The sequence below is a fragment of the Petaurus breviceps genome, unplaced genomic scaffold (assembly GCF_028583685.1).
Source record: "Petaurus breviceps papuanus isolate PSGF00001 unplaced genomic scaffold, PetGlider_PUasm1.0 213, whole genome shotgun sequence".
In the NCBI taxonomy this organism is placed as follows: domain Eukaryota; kingdom Metazoa; phylum Chordata; class Mammalia; order Diprotodontia; family Petauridae; genus Petaurus; species Petaurus breviceps.
In genome coordinates, this window is record NW_027185860.1 from 14,148,171 (window position 1) to 14,171,066 (window position 22,896).

General features: G+C 35.3%; 1 protein-coding gene across 5 annotated transcripts in view; it reads left to right on the top strand.

Annotated features, from left to right (window-relative positions):
* The window catches only part of EPHA3 (EPH receptor A3), a 531,109-nt gene that overhangs the window by 379,649 nt on the left and 128,564 nt on the right, over positions 1–22,896 (top strand). The window contains exons 6-7 of one of the 5 annotated variants that reach the window (XM_069093932.1): positions 2,836–2,947; positions 7,709–10,803. The exons of 3 other annotated variants lie outside the window; for them this stretch is intronic. In XM_069093932.1, the coding sequence (XP_068950033.1) occupies positions 2,836–2,947; position 7,709 (113 nt within the window). In that variant the 3' untranslated portion in view covers positions 7,710–10,803. Of the gene's footprint in view, positions 1–2,835; positions 2,948–7,708; positions 10,804–22,896 lie in introns of those variants that run through there. One more of the 5 variants, XM_069093934.1, reaches the window with a different exon arrangement.

Below are 22,896 nucleotides of genomic sequence, written 5' to 3' on the forward strand. Positions count from 1 at the left end.
GGAATGTAGCTTCCCTCTTTCATATTGTGGATTCTGTAGCTCCAGAATACATTGAGTTATTTTTTATATGTATTGGAGGACGTGGAAGAGGGAGCCGTGTGGAAGTGCTGTTTCTACTCCACCATCTTGACTCCACCCCCTTTTGTCATCTTTTTTATGACTATTATATTTTTTAGATTTATTTAATTTTAGTTTGCAACATTCATTTCCTCAAGATTCTGAGATACATTTTTTTTCTCTCACCGTCTTTCCCCTACCCCCACCCCAAAATAACAAGCCTACTGAAGACACCTTCCCCCAATATTTTGTTTCTCATATCCTACCTCCAAACCCCCTATCTTTTTAGTATGGGTTTCTATACCCCAGTAACCATATATCTTATGTCCCAGTTGCATGTGAATAAAACTATTTAATCATTTGTTTTTTAAATCTTTGAGTTCCACATTTTGTTCTCCTTCCCTCCTCACCCGCCCCCACTGGGAAGATAAGCAATTCAATAAAGATTTTTACATGTGTTGTTAACCAAATCATTTCCATAGTAGTTATGTTGTGGAAGACTAACTATATTTCCCTCCATCCTATCCCACCTCCCACTTATTCTATTTTCTCCTTTAACACTATACCTGTTCAAAAATGTTTGCTTCTAACTACCCTCTCCTTGAATCTGCCCTCCCTTCTATCCTTCCCCCTTCTTGCCCCTATCCCCCTATTTTCCTGTAGGGTAAGATACCCAATTGAGTTTGTATGTTATTCCTTTCTTAGGCCAAATTCAGTGAGAATCAGGTTGTCCCATTCCCTTTCACCTTCCTGCTCTTGTCTTACCTTGTAACAGTGCTCTCTTCCCTCTTATATGAGATAATTTATCCTAATCTATCTCTCTCTATCTTCTTCTCCTAATAAATTCCTTTCACACATCTTAATTTTATTTGTTAGATATCATCCCTTCATATTAAACTCATCCTGTGCCCTCTGTCTATGTATACATGAACATACAAGTGCTCACACTCATATATATATATATATATACACATATATACATACACACACATATTCCCTTTAACTATCCTCACACTTAGAAAAGTCTTATGAGTTACAATTATGATTTTTCCATATAGGAATGTAAATAGTTCAACTTTAATAAGTTTGTTATTATTCCTTTTTCCTGTTTATCTTTTCATGCTTCTCTTGCTTCTTTTATTTGGAAGTCAACTTTTCTGTTCAGCTCAGGTTTTTTCATCAAGAATGCTTGAAAGTCCTCTTTTTCATTGAATGACTATATTTTTCCCGGTAGAATTATACTCAGTTTTGCTGGGTAGGTGATTCTTGGTTTTAGTCCTAGCTCCTTTCACCTCCATAATTTCATATTCCCTTAATGTAGAAGCTGCTAGGTCTTGTGTTTGTCTTATTGTGTTTCCACAATACTCAAAGTGTTTCTTCTTGACTGCTTACACCATTTTCTCCTTGATCTGGGAACTCTGAAATTTGGCTATAATATTCCTAGGAGTTTTCTTTTTGGGATCTTTTTAAGAGGTGATTGGTGAATTCTTTCAATTTCTGTTTTGCCTTCTGGTTCTAGATTATCAGGGCAATTTTGCTTGATAATTTGTTGAAAGATGGTGTCTAGACTCTTTTTTTGATCATGGCTTTAAGGCAGACAAATAATTTTTAAATGGTCTCTCCTGTATCTATTTTCTAGGTCAGTGCTTTTTCTAATGAGATATTTCACATTGCCTTTTATTTTTTTTCATTTGTTTGTATCTGTTTTATAGTATCTTAATTTCTCATAACGTCATTAGCTTCCAGTTGCTCCAATCTAATTTTGAAGGAGTCTTCAGTGAGTTTTTGAAATTCCTTTTTCACCTGGAAAAGTCAACTTTTTAAAGCATTTTTCTCCTCACTGGCTTTTTGGGGCTCTTTTGCCATTTGAATTAGGCTATTTTTAAGGTGTTATTTTCTTCAGTATTTTTTTGGGTCTCCTTTAGCAGGTTGTTGACTCTCTTTTCATGATTTTCTTGCATCATTCTCACTTCTCTTCCCAATTTGCCTCCACTTCTCTTATTTGATTTTCAAAATCCTTCTTGAGCTCCTCCACGGCCTGTAGTCAATTCATATTTTTTCTTGGAGGCTTTTGATGCAGGAGTTTCTGACTTCAATGTCTTCCTCCCACTCCATTCCTTTATCCTTTTTTGTACTCTTTGCCACAGTAGAACTCTGCCTCTAAAATGGAGAGGGCTATGTCCCAAATTGCTGGGGATTTTGCAGCTGCCATAGCTATTAGATAGGTGCCCTCTCCACAGCCCACACACACTCTGGCTTACTGGTTACACACCCTAGGACCACCACCCAAGGATGTGATCCTGATCTAAGCACATCAAAGCAAGAGTGATTACCCTCTGAATGGTCACTTGATCCCCCTACAGTCTGCAGGCCAGGAGCACCAGAAGCCACCAAGCAGCAGCAGCTGCATCCACTGAACCTCCTCTTCTTCACACTCTGGGGGTAGCAACCAGCTCCCCCTGTTCCCAACAAAGTACCACTCTGAACTTTTACTCAGTCATTGGCATTTGTGGATTGATAATTGTGGAAACTGCTACTGCTGCTGGTGATTTACTCTCCTGAAGTCTGCTCTGGCCACGACTGGTCAGGCCCACGCTGGGCTAATACTGAGTCTCAGTCAGGGCTGTGCTCCTCTCCGAGCACTCTGTGATCCACCCTTCCTCCCGACCTGCCAGGCTTCCTTAAGTAGCAGATGTCTTTCTCTCTCTCACTTTTTCGGTTCTGTAGTTCTGTTTAGAGTTTTTTTTGTTTGTTTTGTTTTCTTTACGTGTATTATAGGAGTTGGACCCAGAGCTGCATGGAAGACCTGTTTCTACTCTGCCATCTTGGCTCTGCCTGACAGATGTTTCCATTCTTGTCATTTTCATCTTACCAGTTTAAGATATATCTAGTGAGTGAACTCATTCTACCAATGTGAATTAGCAGCTTTTCTACAACTTATAGTAATACAGAGTTACTTTGAGCCAAGGAATGTTAAGTTATTTGCCCATTGACACCCAGCAAATGTGTATCATATGACTGAACTGACCATAGGAAGAACCCAGGAATTGCTACCTCCAGGGTCATCTTAGTATCAAATACGCTATGCCAACCTTCCCCACATTATATGAATGTGTGTACATACTTGCATGAACATACATGTTTCACATGTGTGCTTATACATATATTACATGTATATTTGTATACACACATGACCATATGGTGTGACAGTGGATAGTGTGCTGGGCTTGAAGTCAAGAAGACTTATCTTCTTGAGTTCAAATCTGGCCTCAGACACTTACTGTGTGACCCTGGGAAATTATAACAACCTTGATTGCCTCAGTTTCCTCATCTCTAAAAGGAGCTAGAGAAGGAAATGGCAAACTATTCTAGTATCTTTGCTAAGAAAACCCCAAAAGGCGTCAGAAAGAGTCTAACCCAACTGAAACAAATTAAAAACAGCAACAACATATATATGTACACATGCTTGTATGTCCATGTGTATGTGTGTATAGACCTATTTTATATTATATATAATCCTATACCACATATATGTGTGGGTGCATATCTATCTTTCTATCTATCTTTCTGTATGTGTATGAACACATGATACATACACACACATACAAGGAAGGTAAGCATGTGTATGTATATATACATCACAGAATATAACTGCTATGATCCTCTTCAAAATTTAATAAGAATGCAGAAACCCTTTCATGTTTGGGGATTCAATTGCTAGACTTATCAGACTTTAAATTTGTTTTGCCTCAAGCATTTTCCATTATTTTTCCCCCCAGCCACGTGCATTTTGAAGGAAATTTAACTTGAGAAGCATGTTTCTAAAGCTGAACCACAGGCTATGCTTTGTGAATAATAAAGGTTGTTACCTTATTGTTTTCCTATTCTGGAAGATAGCTTTCTGAGAGCAGACTAGCTACAATTTGGAATATTTAGACTACTGTTTTTAACCCCAATATTATTTGCAACAAATGCCTTTGAAAATTAAAATAGAGCATATGGAACTGTATAGAAAAATGCTCCATATCATTCAAGGCCATGCACTCATTTCAGCTACTCAATAAAATCCTGGCATAAAGAATTATAGTAAGATTTGATAGCTCATAATGCATTTAAACTTGAAGAATTTTTATAAATACCAGCTCAAAAGCCTTTAAAATGAGTTTTGCTCCTTATAAATAAAGCTCAACACTGTCATTATACTTCAGCTCATAAGTTTGAAGTGAATATTTGGAATTGGTCCAAATTTTGGTAACGTGTTGTCTCACAATTAAAAATTACAATGTCATTGTTTTCTTCTTTCTATAATGTTGGGCAGACTGAAGGCACAGCAATAGAAATCAGCAAAAGAATTAGAAATGCATGCAAAGAAGCATATGGAATTTTAAAAATACCTTAATACTTAAAAGAAAACAAAACTATTACTATTATTATTATTCTTATATTGCTTAATTTTCTTGTATACTTGTATTCCAAAGTGAAACAACTGAAGTCAGTTTGCTTGTATAAAAATATTTGTAGAGCATACAGAAATTAACCAGTTATCCTCATAATTCCCATGTATATTTATTGCAGTTTATACAATTGCAATGAAGTGTAATAATAAGTATCATTTATTTTAATAGGATTTGTAAATCAAAAATAGTTAAATTTAAAATTCTTTGACAAAATATTTCAGTAAAGAATTTCTGATTTTGACACTCAGGACCTAAAATAAATAAAGCAAGGACCCTAATAAATTTAAGCAAAGATGACTTTTTTTTTCACATTTTTTATGCATTTAAGACTTTGTGGGGAGAACTGAATTGTTTACTTTAAATAAATTTGTTTCTTAAGTCTTTTGAAGATCTATAGAAAGAAAAGTACATGAATAGGAAAGCCAGGCAATATATAATGTTTGTAAATCATGTGTGTCCAATTATGATTTCATGAGACAAAAATACATTTTGCTGATTCATGATTTTAACAGCATTTTGTGATATTCCCTATTCAGGCATTTATTATTATTATTATTATTTTTTAAGCAATCAGGGTTAAGTAACTTGCTCAAGGTTACACGGCCAGTTATTTCTGGGTGTGGTGCTGAGTGTCTGAGCCTGGGATTCGATCTCCAACTCTTTATATGTTTTCCATCAACTAATGCTGACTGAAAATTCAACAACAAATTGAAAAAATATTCAGTGCCAACTACTTTCAAGGTATCATGCTAAATATTTGGGATACACAAGACAGCTCTCATATAAATATTTTAATCAGAACCATTATCAAAGCCCTTATCCCACGATGTCAGAAAATTATTGGCATCGATATTCCTCCCCCACACAAAAAAATTGAGCTTCATTGGATGAGTATGTCATAACAATGGGCATTTGTGAATTGGAGAATTCTTTTTGTTTTTTAAGACTTTGCAATTTTTCTTTTGAAAGCTATTTGTTTGATCATATCTTCTGACCACTTTGTTTTTTAGTATATATATATATATACATACATACATATGTATATATACACATACATACATGTGTATATATATACACATATATATATATATATATATGGAGAGAGAGAGAGACAGAGAGAGAGAGAGAGAGAGAGAGAGAACGCTAAAATAGGCCCTCTCTTCTTGTTGGTCATGAAAAAGCTTTTTAATTTTACATAAGCAAAATTATTTTATTTTAAAGGGGTTACCTTTATTCCTTATTTACTAAAAGTTATTTTTAGCTATTTTGAATGGGACTTCCTTTCTTATGATTTGCTTATGGGTCCTGTTATTGTTGCATAGAAAATATATTCATTTTCTTTGGTTTATTTTGTATCCTGCTATCTTACTGAATCTTTTATGTTTAATCAACATGCAGTGAATACCTTTGCTTATTTTTATGCCTTTTTTTTCAATTGCCTCACTCTTTTGCTAGCATTTCAAAAACAATGTCACATAACAATGGGTAAAGAGTGAATCCTTGCTTTACTCCTATATTTATTGATAATGCTTCTATTATTCCTCCATTGCATATAATTTTATAGATAATTTTGTTGTTATTATTATTATTATTCTTTTGTTTCAGTCATGTGTAATTATGATGCCTTTTGGGATTTTCTTGGCAAAGACACTGTAGTGGTTTGTCATGTTTTATCAAGCTCATTTTACATGTGAGGAAACTGAGACAAACAGGGTTAAGTGACTTTCCTAAGGTCATACTGCTAGTAAGTGTCTGAGGTCATATTTGAACTTAGTTTTCCTGATTCCAGTCCTGATGCTCTGTCCACTGGTACACAGAGCTGCTTGTTAGACCATTTTAGGATATTAGTGAGTTCTTTGTATGTATGTATGGGCACACACAAACACACACATATATGTATATATATTCTTTATGCGTTACTATATGTATATATGTAGATAGATAGATTAGATGCATATAGATATATATGCTTTATAGAGGTTTTCCCCTCAGGACACATGAGAGATAAACTTTGTTAATAGCTTTTTTAGCTTTTATTGATATAATATGTAGTTTGGGATGCTTTTGTTTTTGTTTTTTTGGTTTTTTAAAGCAATTGGGGTTAAGTAACTTGCTCAAGGTTACACGGCCAGGTGTTTCTGGGTGGGTGCTAAGTGTCTGAGCCTGGATTCGATCCCCAGGTCATCCCGACACTGGAGCCAGTGCTCTTACTCACTGTGCTCCTGCAGGGCTGCCCCCAATGCTTTTGTTTTTAATATGTTTACTTATATCAGCACATTCTCAAGGTTAAAACATCCTTACTTGCACCCCTGGAATAAATCCAAGTTGATCATAGTAAATGAATTTTTGAGATAACTTGCTGTATTTTTATCATGATTTTATTATATTTTAATCAAAACTTATTAGCAATATTGGTCTCTAATCAATTGAAGGGGTTACAGAAAGTCATGTACTCTGATACACTATTGATATGATTATAAATAGGTTCAATCATTTAGGATGTCAATTTGGAATTAAGCTAAGAATGTGAATAAAAAGTCCTTACCCAGAGAATTCAAAATATACCTCAATGATCAGTGATAAAAATAAAAGCCCTATATGCACCAGAAAATGAATAGCAACACTTTTTGTTATAGCCCAGAACTGGAATAAAGTACAAACTCACAGATTGAGAAAATGGATGAAAATGTTGTGGAAGAAGCATGTATACAAAATAATGAATATGAGAAATACAGAGAAGTGTGATATGACTTATATAAACTAATGCATTACTCATGTGAACTAATGTTGTTTTCTAATGACATACAGTGAATATAAAACAATGTAAATGGCAAGAACAACATTAATAAAACAATAAAAAAACCGAATGCTTTGAAATTATATTGATCAAATGTGGGCCCAAGGGGCAGCCAGGTAGCATAGCAAATAAGAGCACCACTTGCTTAGGGGCGGCCAGGTGGCTAAATCTGGGTGCAGATACTTAGCACCACACCCAGAAATAACTGGCCATGTAAACTTGAGCAAGAGTAAACTTAACCCCGGTTGCTTTAACAAAAAAAAAATGTGGGCCCAAAGAAAAGATAGGAAAAGGCATTTTTTTCTCAGAACATTTATGTAATGTTAGACATTTCTAATATGTTGGTCGAATTTTACTGAGATAATTTTCCTCTTCTTTCTTTATTCTTTCTCATCAGGGATTGCTTCCTGGGAAGGTGAAGAGAATGGGATACATTGAGGAATGTAGATAATATCAAAACAAAAATCTGTCAGTAGAAATACATATTATATATGTATATATACATAATTATTTTAATACTAATAATATGAATTATGTGCCATGTAAATAAAATGAAAGTTAATTGTGACAAATATAGTAGTCCACACTTGGGTTAAGAAAAATCAGAAACTTTTTTTCAATGCTTCAGCATAGGATGGGAAGGGACATGACTGAAATCTATTTCTATGAAAGAAACCTGGGGTTTTTAGTGGATTTAAAATTCAATATTAATCTATTATGGCAGCTTTAGTGCAATTAAAAAATCTATTTGTCGTCAGTAGACCTGGGTTTGAATCCTAGTATTTACTACTAACTCTTATGACCCTAGTATAAAATTAACTTAATTTCACGATGTTCCTTTGGTACTTCATTTATAAAATGAAAAGCTGGGATAAAATGATATCTACAACCCCTACATTTGCAATCTTATACTCCCATGAAAAGCATAGTATAGCAGCCAAACAATCTGATGTGGTTTTAGAAGCATTAACAGAAGAATAAGGGAGTATATTTTGTCCTGAACAGAAATTTTTATGGAGAATTATCTTTACTTCTGCTGCCAAGAACACTGACAAGCTGAAATACCCTCCTGTTGGAGGATGCTGAGAGAGGGAGAAGGAGGTTGTTATGGGAGGTAATATGGTGATCCTTTAAATATGCTAATGGTGTTTATCTTGGAGAAGACAGAACTCAGGGTAGACATGGCAGCCCTTCACATATTTGAAGACTATAATCATTTGGGTGAATGACTGAGCTTATTCTATTCAACTACAAATGGCAAAACTAAGAAGAGTTGATGGAAGTTGCAGAGGAGAAGATATCAGCTTAATATGGAGGAAAATATAGAATGACTGGAAATGGAATAAAGTAAGAGGAGCAATTATGGATTACCTCCTATTAGAAATATTTGACCAAAGACTAAATAACCACATTCCAGAGAAGTTGTAGAAGAGACTCTTGATTTAGGTGAAATTAGGTCTGAATATCAGAGGCCCTATATAGCTCAAATAGTCCGTGATTCTGTGAGTTAGTATTCAGACTCATTGCAAACCTCAGCATAAGAACTCCGCAATGGATTAAAAAGTCATCTTTAATCTAGATGAATCTAGTTTGATACTTTTCCTTACTAATTACTTCTTTTCCTATGTCTCTGAAGTATGTTTATCTCTGAACTTAAATCTGGGAAAGTGTTCAGTGTTATAAAACAAGTCACAATAGGTACAGAAACCAAGTGAGGAAAATTGCATTTAAAAATGATAAATTCATACCAAATACCCATTTGGCAAGTATGATACTTTGTGGGAATGACTTGGGTGAAGTACAGGAAGAAAGTTGAATTAACTGACTGTGGTCTGCTTTAATGTCATGTTGAAACCACAAAGCAACTACATCCACCCTCAGGAATACATTGGTTCTGCTTATATAGACTATTTCAAAGACTTTTATGAGGAAAAAAAAAAGTTTCCTAACAACATATAACCAAAACATAATGTCAATCTGTTACTCTCTTGTAATTTCTTTTTCTTTTTATTCCCAAGATGGAAATTTAGATCTTGAGAAAATTATTTTGGGAATGAGGCTTTTACTTGTTGTTGTTATTGGGTATTTTCCCCCAGCCTTAAAAGTAGTAGCTGCATCTACACTTCTTGCTTCTTTCCCAGGTTGACAATAGATGAAAATAAGTGATCAAGCAGTTGTGAAAATGTTTAGCTTCAGGGCGGCTAGGTAGCACAGCAAGTTAGAGCACCGGCTCCAGTGTCGGGACGACCTGGGGATCGAATCCCGGGCTCAGACACTTAGCACCCACCCAGAAACACTGGGCTCTGTAACCTTGAGCAAGTTACTTAACCCCAATTGCTTTAAAAAAAAAAGAAAGAAAATGTTTAGCTCCCATTTTAACTATTATTTTCATAATTACTTTTGAGATTCTTCTTTCTTTTGTACACTTTATGTTTCATTAGTGTCCTCAGTAGTGTCCTCATTTGCAATTTATTTGCCCCCCCAAATGTCACAGTAGGATTAACTATGCTAATCCAATAAATTTGCATCTTATTTGGAAGCATGTTTTTTACTACAAAAGTATAATTCTAGAACTGTTGTTACCACTATGAGATTACATGTGATTTTCATTGGAAGAATTGTTACTTCCTTGTAGATGATGCCAATGATGTAAAAAAAAAAAAAGAAAGGATAAAATGAAAGAAAAGAAGTATATAAAACAATTGAGAAAAAGTCCCCAGTGAGATAGTATTTTAATGAAGATGTGAACAGAACCTATGGTAGTCAAATCAGTAAGACCTAGGTTCAGATATTACATACTGGCTATAGGATCCTCAGCAAATTATTTAAATTCTCAGTGCCCCAGGCAATTTACTAACAGTGTTAGTGGTAGAATATGTGCCAACCTACATTGTCACAGAGTTATCTCACAGAGTTCTCTAATTCAAGAGCAAAGTCTAATTCAAAGTACGGTCTCCCCTACTCCCAAAACAAAGCACACAAAAACTTAAATTCATATAAATAAATATTAAATTTTCATACTAGAATTTTCAATTCCCTTATACTAGCAGAAAAATAAGATATAATTAATAATAATCAGTGACAAATTTGTACAAACTTTCATCTGACAATATATCTTCTCTAATATTTAAAAGTAATTTGTAAATTTGAAAAACATATACTCAAGACATTTATTCAAATTTGTCCAGCAGTAGGAAATACATATAAGCTTTGATCTTGAGGGAAAAAAAAATTACAGGAAGGTAGATAAGTTGGTAAGGATTTAACCTATCTTGAGTTTCTAGTTCATGATCAGAGTGGAATGTTTTCTTAAATCATTATTTATTTTTTTGAATTACAACTTGAATTAATCATTAACTTAGGTTATTAATTTTATTCATAAAGGAAAGAAGATTGTATAGCATTAAAATAAGGGTGGTCATGGTACTGTGCTGATTTCTATTCAGTTGTACAAAAAAAAATATTGACAGCAGTGGGTCTGACAAAAAATAACTATATGATGTCCAAGCAACAAAATTGAAACCAAAGAAAATGCAGCTATATGCCAAGGAAAGAAGCCATTTTCTACCAGTGAGCAAAAAGTCATGCATCACTGAAAGCAAACATCCAGAAAATATCTTTTTGAGATGACTATACACATTTAAAAAAAAGAAGAAAAATATTCTCAGGATATGATCATTGATAGACTAGAAAGTCAAATTAACTACTTTTCCACCTGAAAATGCAATAAAGGACATTTGAAAAAAATATTTATTTTTTCTGCATGATTTCAATGATGAATTATTAGATGTCTAATTATGGGAAACTTTATAACAGTATCTACGCTTTGGTTTTAATTTTATTGTTTAGTCATCATGAAGCCATTTTGAGTTGAACTGAATGTTAATTGTTTTTTATACATTTAAATTTTAGAACTAACGGAATACAAACCAACCTACCATCATGACTAGACCAAAAATAGCATTATTAATCTGTTTCCTTTATGAACTATGATATTTAATGAATTTTGTGATCAATTCAAATTCCATTAGAAACATGGAATGATGGTCTGAGAAAATTGTGGTCTGAGGAAAAAGTAAGAAAACTAAAAAAACAAAATGATCCTAAAAGGGGATATTTAATGACATGAAAAAAGAAGAGAAATTTTAATTTAAAGAGACATATCATTCAAACTTAAAAGCTACTATATATATATATGTGTGTGTGTGTGTGTGTGTGTGTGTGTATACATACACACATACACACACATATATATTTCTCACTGAGAAAATAAAAATATCTTTGTGTCACTTATAAAAGAAATACTGAATCCTTTTTAGTTGTTCCTTGATTTTTTCCCATTCCTTAAACTACAGTGATACCTCACAGACTCATTAGAAATTCCCTAAACTAAAAGTGGAGCAATCTATTAAAAACAAAACATTTCTTCTAGGATTTGAAATTTAAAGTATTGACATCTTGTTTTGAAAGATGGGCCCTTTTGTGCATAGATTAATAGAAACTATAAGGCAAGTAGTGATGACGTTTTTTCTAGATTTGCACTGAAGATTAAAAATGTCACAGCTATAATTCTAAGACAAAAATGAGAGGCAGAGACCTCCCTTCTGCCCCAATAATGTCACGTGAAAAGGTTGTTTGGTTTTACCTAACTGCTTTACTATCCCCTTGTTAGTATTTTCATATTTCATTAGGGAAGTAAATGATTCAGGTTACACTCACATAAGAGTTGAAATTCGTTTTCTTTCCAGGTAACTGGACAAAAGAGCCTTTTAACACTAGTTTGTAGGGCAGCTAGTTTGCACAGAGCACTGGCCCTGGAGTCGGGAGGACCTGAGTTCGAATCTGACTTTCGACACAACACAAAACTAGCTGTGTGATCTTCAGCAAGTCACTTAACCCCAATTGCCCTACCTTACCCCCTACAAAAAGCAAAAAACAAATAAACAAACAAAAATAACCTAAAACAAAAACACTTTGGGGATGTGTCACCAGAACACAACTGGAGTTCAAATGCTATTATAGGGTTATCTGTACACCCATTGCTTCTGGAATAGTCTCTGTGAAATGAATGTATCTAATTAATAATGGCTGCCATGGTATACTTTAGAGATAATTTTTATATTAGAAATAGGGAGGAACATCTACATCACTGGTTTTTAACCTCGGACTATAGTTGGGTGCAAGGACTTTGATAGAGGAAAAAAAAAATGTGTATATTTCAATGTAATCTTCTTCCTTTATAATCCTTCATCTTGAGAAGGCTGCGCATAGGCTTTCCTTCCCACTTCTCTGAAGCACAACATCCATCTCCAATTCTCTTCCTCCTCCTGCTAACCTTCCATAACATTGCCTGTATACTCTTCTGTTCACTCAAACAGCAACCACTCTAGTTTCAGTCCCTAATAACTTCCACAACCTACAATTGATCTATCTGCCTCAGGCCTCTTCCCTTTCTAATTCATCTTCTAACAGCTGACCAAGTGATTTTCCTAATGCATTATTTCTAACCATGGAAATTCCCCATTGATTCTAGGGTTAAATATTTCATTTTTTCTCATCCTTTTGAAATTTCTATTTTGCTTAAGTGTTATAGTCTATGTGATATATAACAGTGTAACTGTAGGTATAGTAGCAATATATATAATTTTATAAAATATAAATATTTATAAAATATAATTTACAATTATATATTGTAAATAAATTGCAAATAAGTATGTCATATTAGAGAATATAAGCTCATTTTAAAAGTTTCACTTATTTTTTTATTGATAAGGATATGTGACTAAAAAAAGTTTACTTTTTAAAAATTTTGTTTTTGAGGTGATTGTTCTAAGTCAAGAGTTCTAGCCTACCTTTAACATTAACTTTTAGGGAATTCGACCATCAATGATTTCCATAGGGCCCAGTGAATCGAGCACTTGTCTTAGAGTCAGGAAAGACGCAGTTCAAAGAAGACCTCAGACATCAAACTCTTTGGCTAGTCATTTAACTGTCTCAGTTTCTTCAACTATAAAATGGGGATAATAAATGTACTTACTAGATTTGTTATGAGAATCAAATGAAATAGTATATGTAAAGTGCTTGTTTCCTTCACTCCTCCCTTTCATAATAACCCATACCCATACCTAATTTATGTCTCCTTATTATAATGTTATCTAAAGAACACATAGGATCTTTGATATCATCTTGTCAAAAATTCCTATTTTTTTTTTCCAGAAGAAACTGAGGTCTAAGCAACTGGGTTCAGGTTACATTACCAGTAAGTAGCAAAACAAAATGAAGACATAGTGCATTAAACACCAAAGTCAGTTGTTCTAACCTTATCCATTTACAGCCAAATTCCACCTTTCCAGGCCTTGCCATAACCATCTGAGATACCACTATCAATCTCCTTCCTCAAGCACCTAACAGAACTCACCAAGGGCTATACACTCTGCCAATTTATCCACAATAATATTTCATTGATCTCCTTTTCCCTGTCTACTGGTTTAGTCTCTCAATCTCTTCATACTGGTATATTGCAGTAGACTCTGGGCCTCCAACATTATGCCTTTCTCTTTTAAAAGGATAGGGAAAAAAAAAAAACACTTTCCCTTCATTATTCTCAGAAGTCAGTATTAGTTTCTATTTGCTTCTCCAAATGATCTCAAAATTTCTCTGCTTCAAGAATGTTCATCAGTACTTCTTGTCTTAACAAAACATCACCATCATTTACTACATCCCATTTTGACTCCACCAATCCATAGTGGTAAAAGTATCTACTCTTATTTAGATCTCAAGGCTTATTTCTTTCCCTTTTAGGCTTTGTATTCTTCTGAAAGTCCCACATCTTCCATTCCACTTAAATATTGATGGCCCTTTTCATATTCATTAAAAAAAATTTAAACGTGTGTGTTTTTTTTTTTTTTTTAAAGCAATCGGGGTTAAGTAACTTGCTCAAGGTTACACAGCCAGTTATTTCTGGGTGTGGTGCTGAGTATCTGAGCCCGGGATTCCATCTCCAGGTCGTCCCAACACTGGAGCCGGTGCTCTTACTCACTGAGCCCCCTGGCCACCCCTAAGCAATTGGGGTTAAGTAACTTGCTCAAGGTTACACGGCCAGGTGTTTCTGGGTGGGTGCTAAGTGTCTGAGCCCGGGATTCGATCTCCAGGTCAATCCTGACACTGGAGCCGGTGCTCTTACTTGCTGTGCTACCTGGCTGCCCCAAAACATGTGTTTTTAAAACTTTGATTTTTGGATTCTTTCCCTTCTTTACTCCTCACACATCCTCACTGGGAAGACAAGCAATTCAATATAGTTTGCACATGTGTAGTTATGCAAAATGTTTCTATAGTATTTATATTGTGAAAGACTCGCTATATTTCCCTCCATCCTATCCTGCCCCCCACTTATTCTGTTTTCTACTTTGGCAACTTCTCTGTTCAAATATGTTTGCTTCTAACTACCTTCTCCCCCAATCTTCCCTCCCTTCTATCATTCCTCCTCTAATGACTCCCCCCCCCCACTTTCCTGTAGGGTAAGATACCCAATTGAGTATGTATGTTATTCCCTCCTTAAGCCAAATTCAATGAGAGTAAGGTTCACCCATTCCCTGTTACCTTCCTGCTCTCCCCCTAAATTGTAATAGTTTTCTCTTGCCTCTTTTATATGAGCTAATTTACACCATTCCATCTCTCCCTTTCTCCATCTCCTAATATATTCCCATTCTCACCTGTTAATTTTATTTTTTAGATATCATCCCTTCATATTCAACTGAGTGCTTGAAAGTCCTGTATTTCATTGAATGGCCATATGTTCCCCTGAAGAATTTTATATATGCATACTTACATATATATATATATAGATAGATATATAGATAGAGATATGGATCTGTCTATCTGTCTATCTATCTATCTATCTGTCTGTCTATCTATCATCTATCTACCTGTGTGTGTGTGTGTGTGTGTGTGTGTGTATTGCTGGGTAGGTGATTCTTGGTTTTAGTCCTAACTCCTTTGACCTCCAGAATATCATATTCCAAGCCCTTAAGTACCTTTATGTAGAACTGCTAGATCTTGTGTTATCCTGATTGTATTTCCACAATATTCAAATTGTTTCTTCCTGGATGCTTGTAATAGTTTCTCTTTGACATAGGAACTCTAGAATTTGGAATTTGGCTATAATATTCCTAGGAGTTTTCTTTTGGGTATCTTTTTCAAAAGGTGATTGGTGAATTCTTTCGTGATTGGTGAATTCTTTCAATTTCTATTTCTCTGTCTGGTTCTAAAATATCAGGGAAATTATCTTTGAGAATTTCTTGAAGAATAATTTCTAGGCTCTTTTTTTGGTTATCATTTTCAGGTAGTCCAATAATTATTAAATGATCTCTTCTGGAACTGTTTTCCAGGTCAGCAGTTTTTCCAGTGAGATATTTCATATTGCCTTCTATTTTTTTTCATTTGTTTGGATCTGTTTTATAGTATCTTCATTTCTCATTAAAGTCATTAGCTTCCATTTGCTCCAGTCTAATTTTGAAGAAAGTATTCTTTTCAGTGAATTTTTGAAATTCTTTTCCTATCTGGCCAAGCTGGCTTTTTAAAGCATTCTTCTCATTGGCTTGTTGGGCCTCTTTTGCCATTTGAGTTAGTCTGTTTTTTAAATATTATTTTCTTCAGTCAGGCTCTTGACTCACTTTTCATAATTTTCTTGTATCATCCTCATTTCTTTTCCCAGTTTTTCCTCCACTTCTCTTACTTGATTTTCAAAATCCTTCTTGAGGTCCTCTGGCCTGTAGCCAGCTCATATTTTTCTTCCAAGCTTTTGATGCAAGAGTTTTTACTTATTGTAATCTTCTTGTTCTAAGTTTTGATCCTTTTTGTCCCCAAAAAGGATTCTATGGTCTGATTGCTCTTACTCTGCTTGCTCATCTTGCCAGCCAATTACTTGGCTTTTGAACTCTTTGCCACAGTAGAACTCTGCTTCCAGAGTGGAGAGAGTTGTATCCCAAGTTGCTGGGCTTTTCACAGTTGTCAGAGCTGTTGTCAGAGCTGTGGGGAGGGTACCCTCTCTACTGCCACCACAGTCTCTAGCACACTGGTGTTCCTCACCCCAGGACCACCACCCATGACTGCAACCCAGATCCAAGCAGCTCAAAGCAAAAGCAATTGCCCTCTGAATGGTTGCTTGATCCCCCTACAGTCTGCAGGCCTGTAGCTCCAGAGGTAGCTTCACTGCAGCAGCTGTTGCCACCTCTTGCCTGAGGGCCGGGGACTGGACCACTCTCTTCTCCTGCTGTGGATCAACAGGGTTCCTCATTGCCCTTTTATTTTCTCTTTGGTGTTTGTATGTTGAGAAGTCTAGAAACCACTGCAGCTACCAGTGATTCACTCTCCTGAAGTCTGCTGTGGCCAGACTGTGTTGCTGATTGAGGCTGCCCTGGTGCTGGGCCTGCATGGCTCACACAGGACTGTGCTTGGCTCCAAGCCAGGTGTGATAGACCCTTCCTGTCAACCTGCAAGGCTGCCTTCAGGGGGAGATTCGTTTCTTTCTGTCACTTTGTGGATTCTGTAGCTCTAAAATTTGTTTAGAGTCATTTTTTAAAACAGTTATTGGAGGTGGTTGGAGTGGGAACTCAAGCCAAGTTCCTGCTTTTACTCTGCCAACTTAGCTCCACCTCCCCTTCTCAGATTGAAAGCATTATTAATTTACAAAGAGAATGAAAGTCATTTGAGCTAAGGTCACATGAAACTCTTTTAAAATGTCACATTCATTCATATAGAAACAAAATCTAAGCTAATTTCTATTTGCCATGACTATTAGTAATTTAAGTTCTCATTTTTGATACCTAAAAAATTAAATAATAAAAACTTAATAAAATCAGTTTTGCATACATTTTTATAATTTATCTTTCACATTTATGGAAGCATGGGTAAATGATCTTTTAAGAAGAGATGTTTTATACAACATTTCTAAATCATTTGCATAGTGAAGAGCACATGCCATGATTTGCAACTTGCTTTATACTATGTTTGAATGCCTATTATAATTCATTAAGGAAAGAGATGATTATGTGAATTATTTATGTATGATTAATAAAATATTAATAAAACTGTTACTTAAATGTAAAGTCTGACACACTGGAGTGTTGACCTAATTGTAGAATTGCTTAAGTATAGAAATCACAATGCATGAACCTTAAAGATAGTGATAGATAAGGCATTTATTAAACACATATGATGTACCACGCTATGATACTATGATAATAAATACTGGAAATCCAGAGCAAGCAACAAAGAAATCAAGGAACACACATTCTTATGGTAGTGTGGGTAAGCAAAGATGGCAGGGGACCATGTATAAAGGGAACAAGCCAAAAGCAGGATCTAGGAAGCTAGGTGGCTCAGTGTTTAGAGCACTTAGATCTAGAGTCAGGAAGACCTGTGTTCCAATCATTTGGCCTCTGTTTGTCTTAAGTTGGAAAAGAAAGTTGAATACTCCTCCAGTATGATTTCTAAAACAAAACAAACAAACAAAAAACAACACATGTGGAGTCATTAAGCACTGGGCACAGTAGGACTGAACAATATAGAGTTGGAGAGAGAGAAACTTACCAAGCAGCGAAAGGGGTCTGCAAAGACAAAGGGATCTTACTAGGTTAAAATAAAGGCTGTGGACTCCTAAACAGTTGACTGAGGAATGTATTAGGAAAAACTGATTTATTATAGGGAAGCCATAGGCTTCAAGTAGTTGCCTACAGTTCAGTTTGCATAAAAATATTTTAAAAACCTCATGGTGTTTATAAATCAGTGTTCAGTACAGATGTTTTAAAGTTGCCATAAGACAGTGGGTGGACTGCTCAGCCTGCAGTTAGGAAGACTAATCTTCCTGAGTTCAAATCTGACCTCAGACACATAACTGTGTGATCCTGGGCAAATCCCTTAATCCTGTTTGCCTCAGATTCCTCATCTGTAAAATGAGCTAGAAAAGTAAATGTCATACCATTCCATTATCTTTGTCAAGAAAACTCCAAATGGGGTCACAAAGAGTCAGATATGTTTGAAACAACCCAACAACAATTATAACCTTTTAATTAATAGGAAAACTAAAGCACCATGTGCATATTAATTTGGAATTCAACTGAGGTCATTCATTTCTTTTTTTTAAAGCAATCGGGGTTAAGTAACTTGCTCAAGGTTACACGGCCAGGTGTTTCTGGGTGGGTGCTAAGTGTCTTAGCCAGGATTCGATCCTCAGGTCATCTCAACACTGGAGCTGGTGCTCTTACTCGCTATGCTACCTGGCTGCCCCCATTCATTTCTTTTTAAGAGAGTTTTTTTGTTTGTTTGTTTGTTTGGAGGTGGGAGGGCAGGGCAATTGAGGTTAAATAATTTGCCCAAGGTCACATGGATAGTTTCGTGTTAAGTGTCTGAAACCAGATTAAAAGTCAGTTCCTCCTGTCTCCAGGGCTGGTGCTGTATTCACTGAGCCACCTAGAGTTTTTTTTTAAGTTTTTATATGAAACACAGCTTAAGAGTACATGGAAAGATAACTTTAGTAAAATGGGGCATATCTAATGAATTCAGTTGCTTAGTCTAGCCCCACATGAAAGATGATACTAAAACTTATGGTAGTGGTATCTTCTCTTTTTGTAGAGAAAGCAATATTTTGTTCCTAAGGCATAGAGATCTTAATTTATAGACTCAAGAAAATTGTATAGTAAGTTGGCTGTTCTCTTGCAAAATATAGGGAGAAATGTTGAGTATCTTAGGTATTGGGATACAAGGTGCAAAAATAATTTTAATAGAATTTGGAATCCCTTTTGTTTGTTTATAGGATCATACCCAAACAAAGGTCCCCACTATGAATTTCAGAAAGTTAATTGAGACGCTAAAGAAATTGATCAGAGTTTTTGTTTTCACTCAAAAACTTATGAAATAAATAAAATAAATATTTGGGGGGGTCACTAGAAATTAATTAAGATGAGTTAGCAATTAATCAAGAAGAGCTTCTCTTAGGAGGTGTTCCTTGAGACGAATCTTATTTGGAATTGAAAGAGGGGAAAACATTCCAGGCATGGGGAACAGGTTTCACAACATTAAAGGTGTGTGAAATGAAATGTCAAGTACAGAACACAGGAAGAAAGCAAGTTTGATCACAATTGTCACATATTCAGAACAGGGATTGCAGATAGATTATGAATCAAGCCTAGAAATGAATAAGAGGAAAAGACTCTGGTAGACTACATTTGGGATTATTCAGTGTTGTTAATTATCTTAAAAGGCTCCTTAGTGCACAGACCCCTCTTTTCAGCACAAATTATCTCTCCTATATAAGTTGCCAATCATATAATGCCATAATCTCTAAGAAATTAAAGTTGTGTTTTTTCTTAATTCATTGAAGAAATGTGTGATATTATAGGTTCAGATAAGCTGCTGAATATTTCCAATGATGTCTTATTTTCCTCTTCTTTTCCTTTCTATTTTCCCTCTCTTTTCTGACTGGACCTGTGATTTCATTGGTATAGGGAACTCTCAGTGAGGAAACTCCCCCTACGAATGCAGACTGGCCCCTACTTATAACCATGTGGACTGATAAGAAATTATATCATATAATGCATTATATTACAGTGTCCTGCATTATATATGTATCCCTTTAAAACAGAGCAATAATAGACTTTCCTCACGGGGTTGTTTTGGAGATCAGATGAGCTAATGTATGTCGTTGGCAAACCTTTGAGCACTACATAAAGATAATTTATTAAAGGCTTCCTTAGGCACTTATAGACTGAGTAACTTGTCGAGGTTCACTTTCCTGGGATTTATCAGAGGCGAAGCTTAAACCCTTTCCTGATGCCTAGGCCAGGTCTCTATCCACTGTGCAATGATTGCCTCTCTGTTAATGATGACAGAGATGAAATGTATGATCAGAAAAGGAAGTGGGTCAATTGGGTACTATGAACAAAGGAAAACAGACAATCAGCCAAAATTCATTTTAATATCTCAAAAGTAAAGAGCCCTATAGGAAGGCCAACAGGATATTAAATGAGGTCTTCTATGGAAGATCTGTGAAATAATATGGGAAAAAATGGCATGAAATATATTCTTTACCAGTGGAAGAAATAGTAGCATCAATGATATCATGGATATCATAAAATATTGAAGTGTTTAGTTGGTCACATGACACCATAACATTGGTAAGATAGATATTATTATTATTTCTATTTTGCAGATGAAGCATTTAAATTTCAGAGAAATCACATGATTTAACTATTGTAGCAATATTAAAAAAATAGTAGATGCTAGGACTTTAAAAATACATCAATTATCTCCTAAACACAACATTTATTGAATGTCTACTTTGTGCAGAATATTGTGTTTAACGTGTTGAAGGAAATACATAGATAAATAAGACTTGATCTTTTATCTCAAGAAATTCAGTCTAATTGAGGAGAAAAGGCATAAATATATGAAAATTTGGGTCCTTCACTGTAGCAGGACAAATCCTTTTACTAATGGGGAGAGAGGTTTAGCTTAGCTAACCAATATTACATATATAGGTACCCAAATATTATAACTCTGAGATGTAGTTACTACTATGATCCTTTTTTTTTGCCGCTGAGGAAATTGACATAGGCAGAGGTGAAGTGACTTGTAAGTGTCTGAGGTTGGATTTGAACTTAGGCCTTCTGGACTCTAGGCTCTATCCGATGTACCATCTAGAAGGTTAATTGATTTTTTTTAAAAATTTTAATCTCTCTAGAAGCTATCCCTAACCTTCTCTTCTCTACTAAAACCTCCTATCCCTTACTCTTTCTGCACCCCCATCCTCTCAACTGAGGGCCCCTCTTCATTATTTGCTGAAAAAGTAAAGGCCAGTGGCAGAAGGCCCCCTTTCTCTACATCTCAAAAATCTTTCTCTCCTTGCTTACTCCACTTTCTAATACATTGCTAGTCATTCTCATCAAAGGTAACTTGTCTATATATAGCCTTGATTACATCTCCCAACTCCTTCAGCTGATTGCTTCCCCCAATAATCTCTGGCTAAATTATTTTACTCATTCTCTGTTGCCTAAATATAAGGCTTAAGTGTACCTTCTCTTTAAAACCTGAAAAGAAACAAAGGACAACAAAGCCAAAACTAAACCCTTCCATTCCCTTAGACTCTTATCATGTATCTTTCTTCCCTATTTTAACTGAACTCCTAGAGTAAACACTGAACACCCTTCATTCTTCTTAAAAACTTCTAAATACCTTGGGATTTGAATTTAGACTTCCTCATGCAATTGAACCTCCCCTTTAGAGTTACCAGTGACCCCTGCCAAATTTGCTGACCTTGTCTCAGTTTGAACTCTGAAACCTTTTACCTGTTGACCACCCTTTCTTGGATACGCTCTCTTTATACTTTCCTTATACTGCACTTGACTTCTTTTCCTTCCATCTACTTGAGCAGTGCTCAGTCTGCTTTGCTGGCTCCTCTCATGTCCCTTTATTCTCAGTGTATTCTAAGGCTTCATGCTAGGCACTCCTGTAATCTCTCTGTATATTCTCTAACTTCACATCCTTATTGTTACCAAGGGTTTAAAGAATTTATTTTCTATTCAGTGTTCTATGTAAAGGACACCAAGGTGTGTGTGTGTGTGTGTGTGTGTGTGTGTGTGTGTGTGTGTGTGTGTGTAAATGTATGTATATAATCTTTTTTTTTTTCTCTTTAGCTCCAGTCTCACATCATGGTCACTGGACATTTCAAATTGGTCATCCTGAAGACCTTTCAAACTCAATACATTGAAGTCAGAATTCATTATCTTTATCCCTAAAATAATTCCTATTTTATACTTTTCTATTTGCATTAAAAAGTAACACCACCCTTTAATTCTGTATTTTACAACTTACACAGTAGCCCTAAATCCTTACTCTTATCCTAAACGTCCAATAGATTGCACAATTTTGTTTCTATCTTTGCAACATCCCTTAAATTTGAATCCTTCTGTCTACTTACATGGCTACCAGCTTAGTACAGGCCTTTGTCACTTCTTACCTGGATTATTGCAATAGCTTGCCTCTTTGGTCTACCTGCCTCAGTTCATTTTCCACACAGTTGAAAAAATTATTTTCTTTAAAAATAATAAGTCTGACCGTTCCACTCTGCTACTTAGAAAACTCCAGTGGTTCCCTTTTGGGGTTTAAAGTCCTTTATACTGTAGCCGCAAGAGTGCTTGAAAACCCTCAATTTCATTGAATGACCATAATTTTCCCTGTACCATTATACTCAGTTTTGCTGGGTAGGTGATTCTTGGATTTAGTCCTAACTCCTTTGATGTCTGGAAAATCATGTTCCAAACCATTTCATTCCTTAATGTAGAAGCTGCTAGGTCTTGTGTTATCCTTATTGTGTTTACACAGCACTCAAATTGTTTCTTCTTGATTGCTTACATCATTTTCTCCTTGACCTGGGAACTCTGGAATTTGGCTATAATATTTCTAGGAGTTTTCTTTTCAGGATATTTTTCAAGAGGCGATTGAACAATCCTTTTGATTTCTATTATGCCCTCTGATTCTAGAATATCAGGGCACTATTACTTGACAATTTCTTGAAAGGTGGTGTCTAGA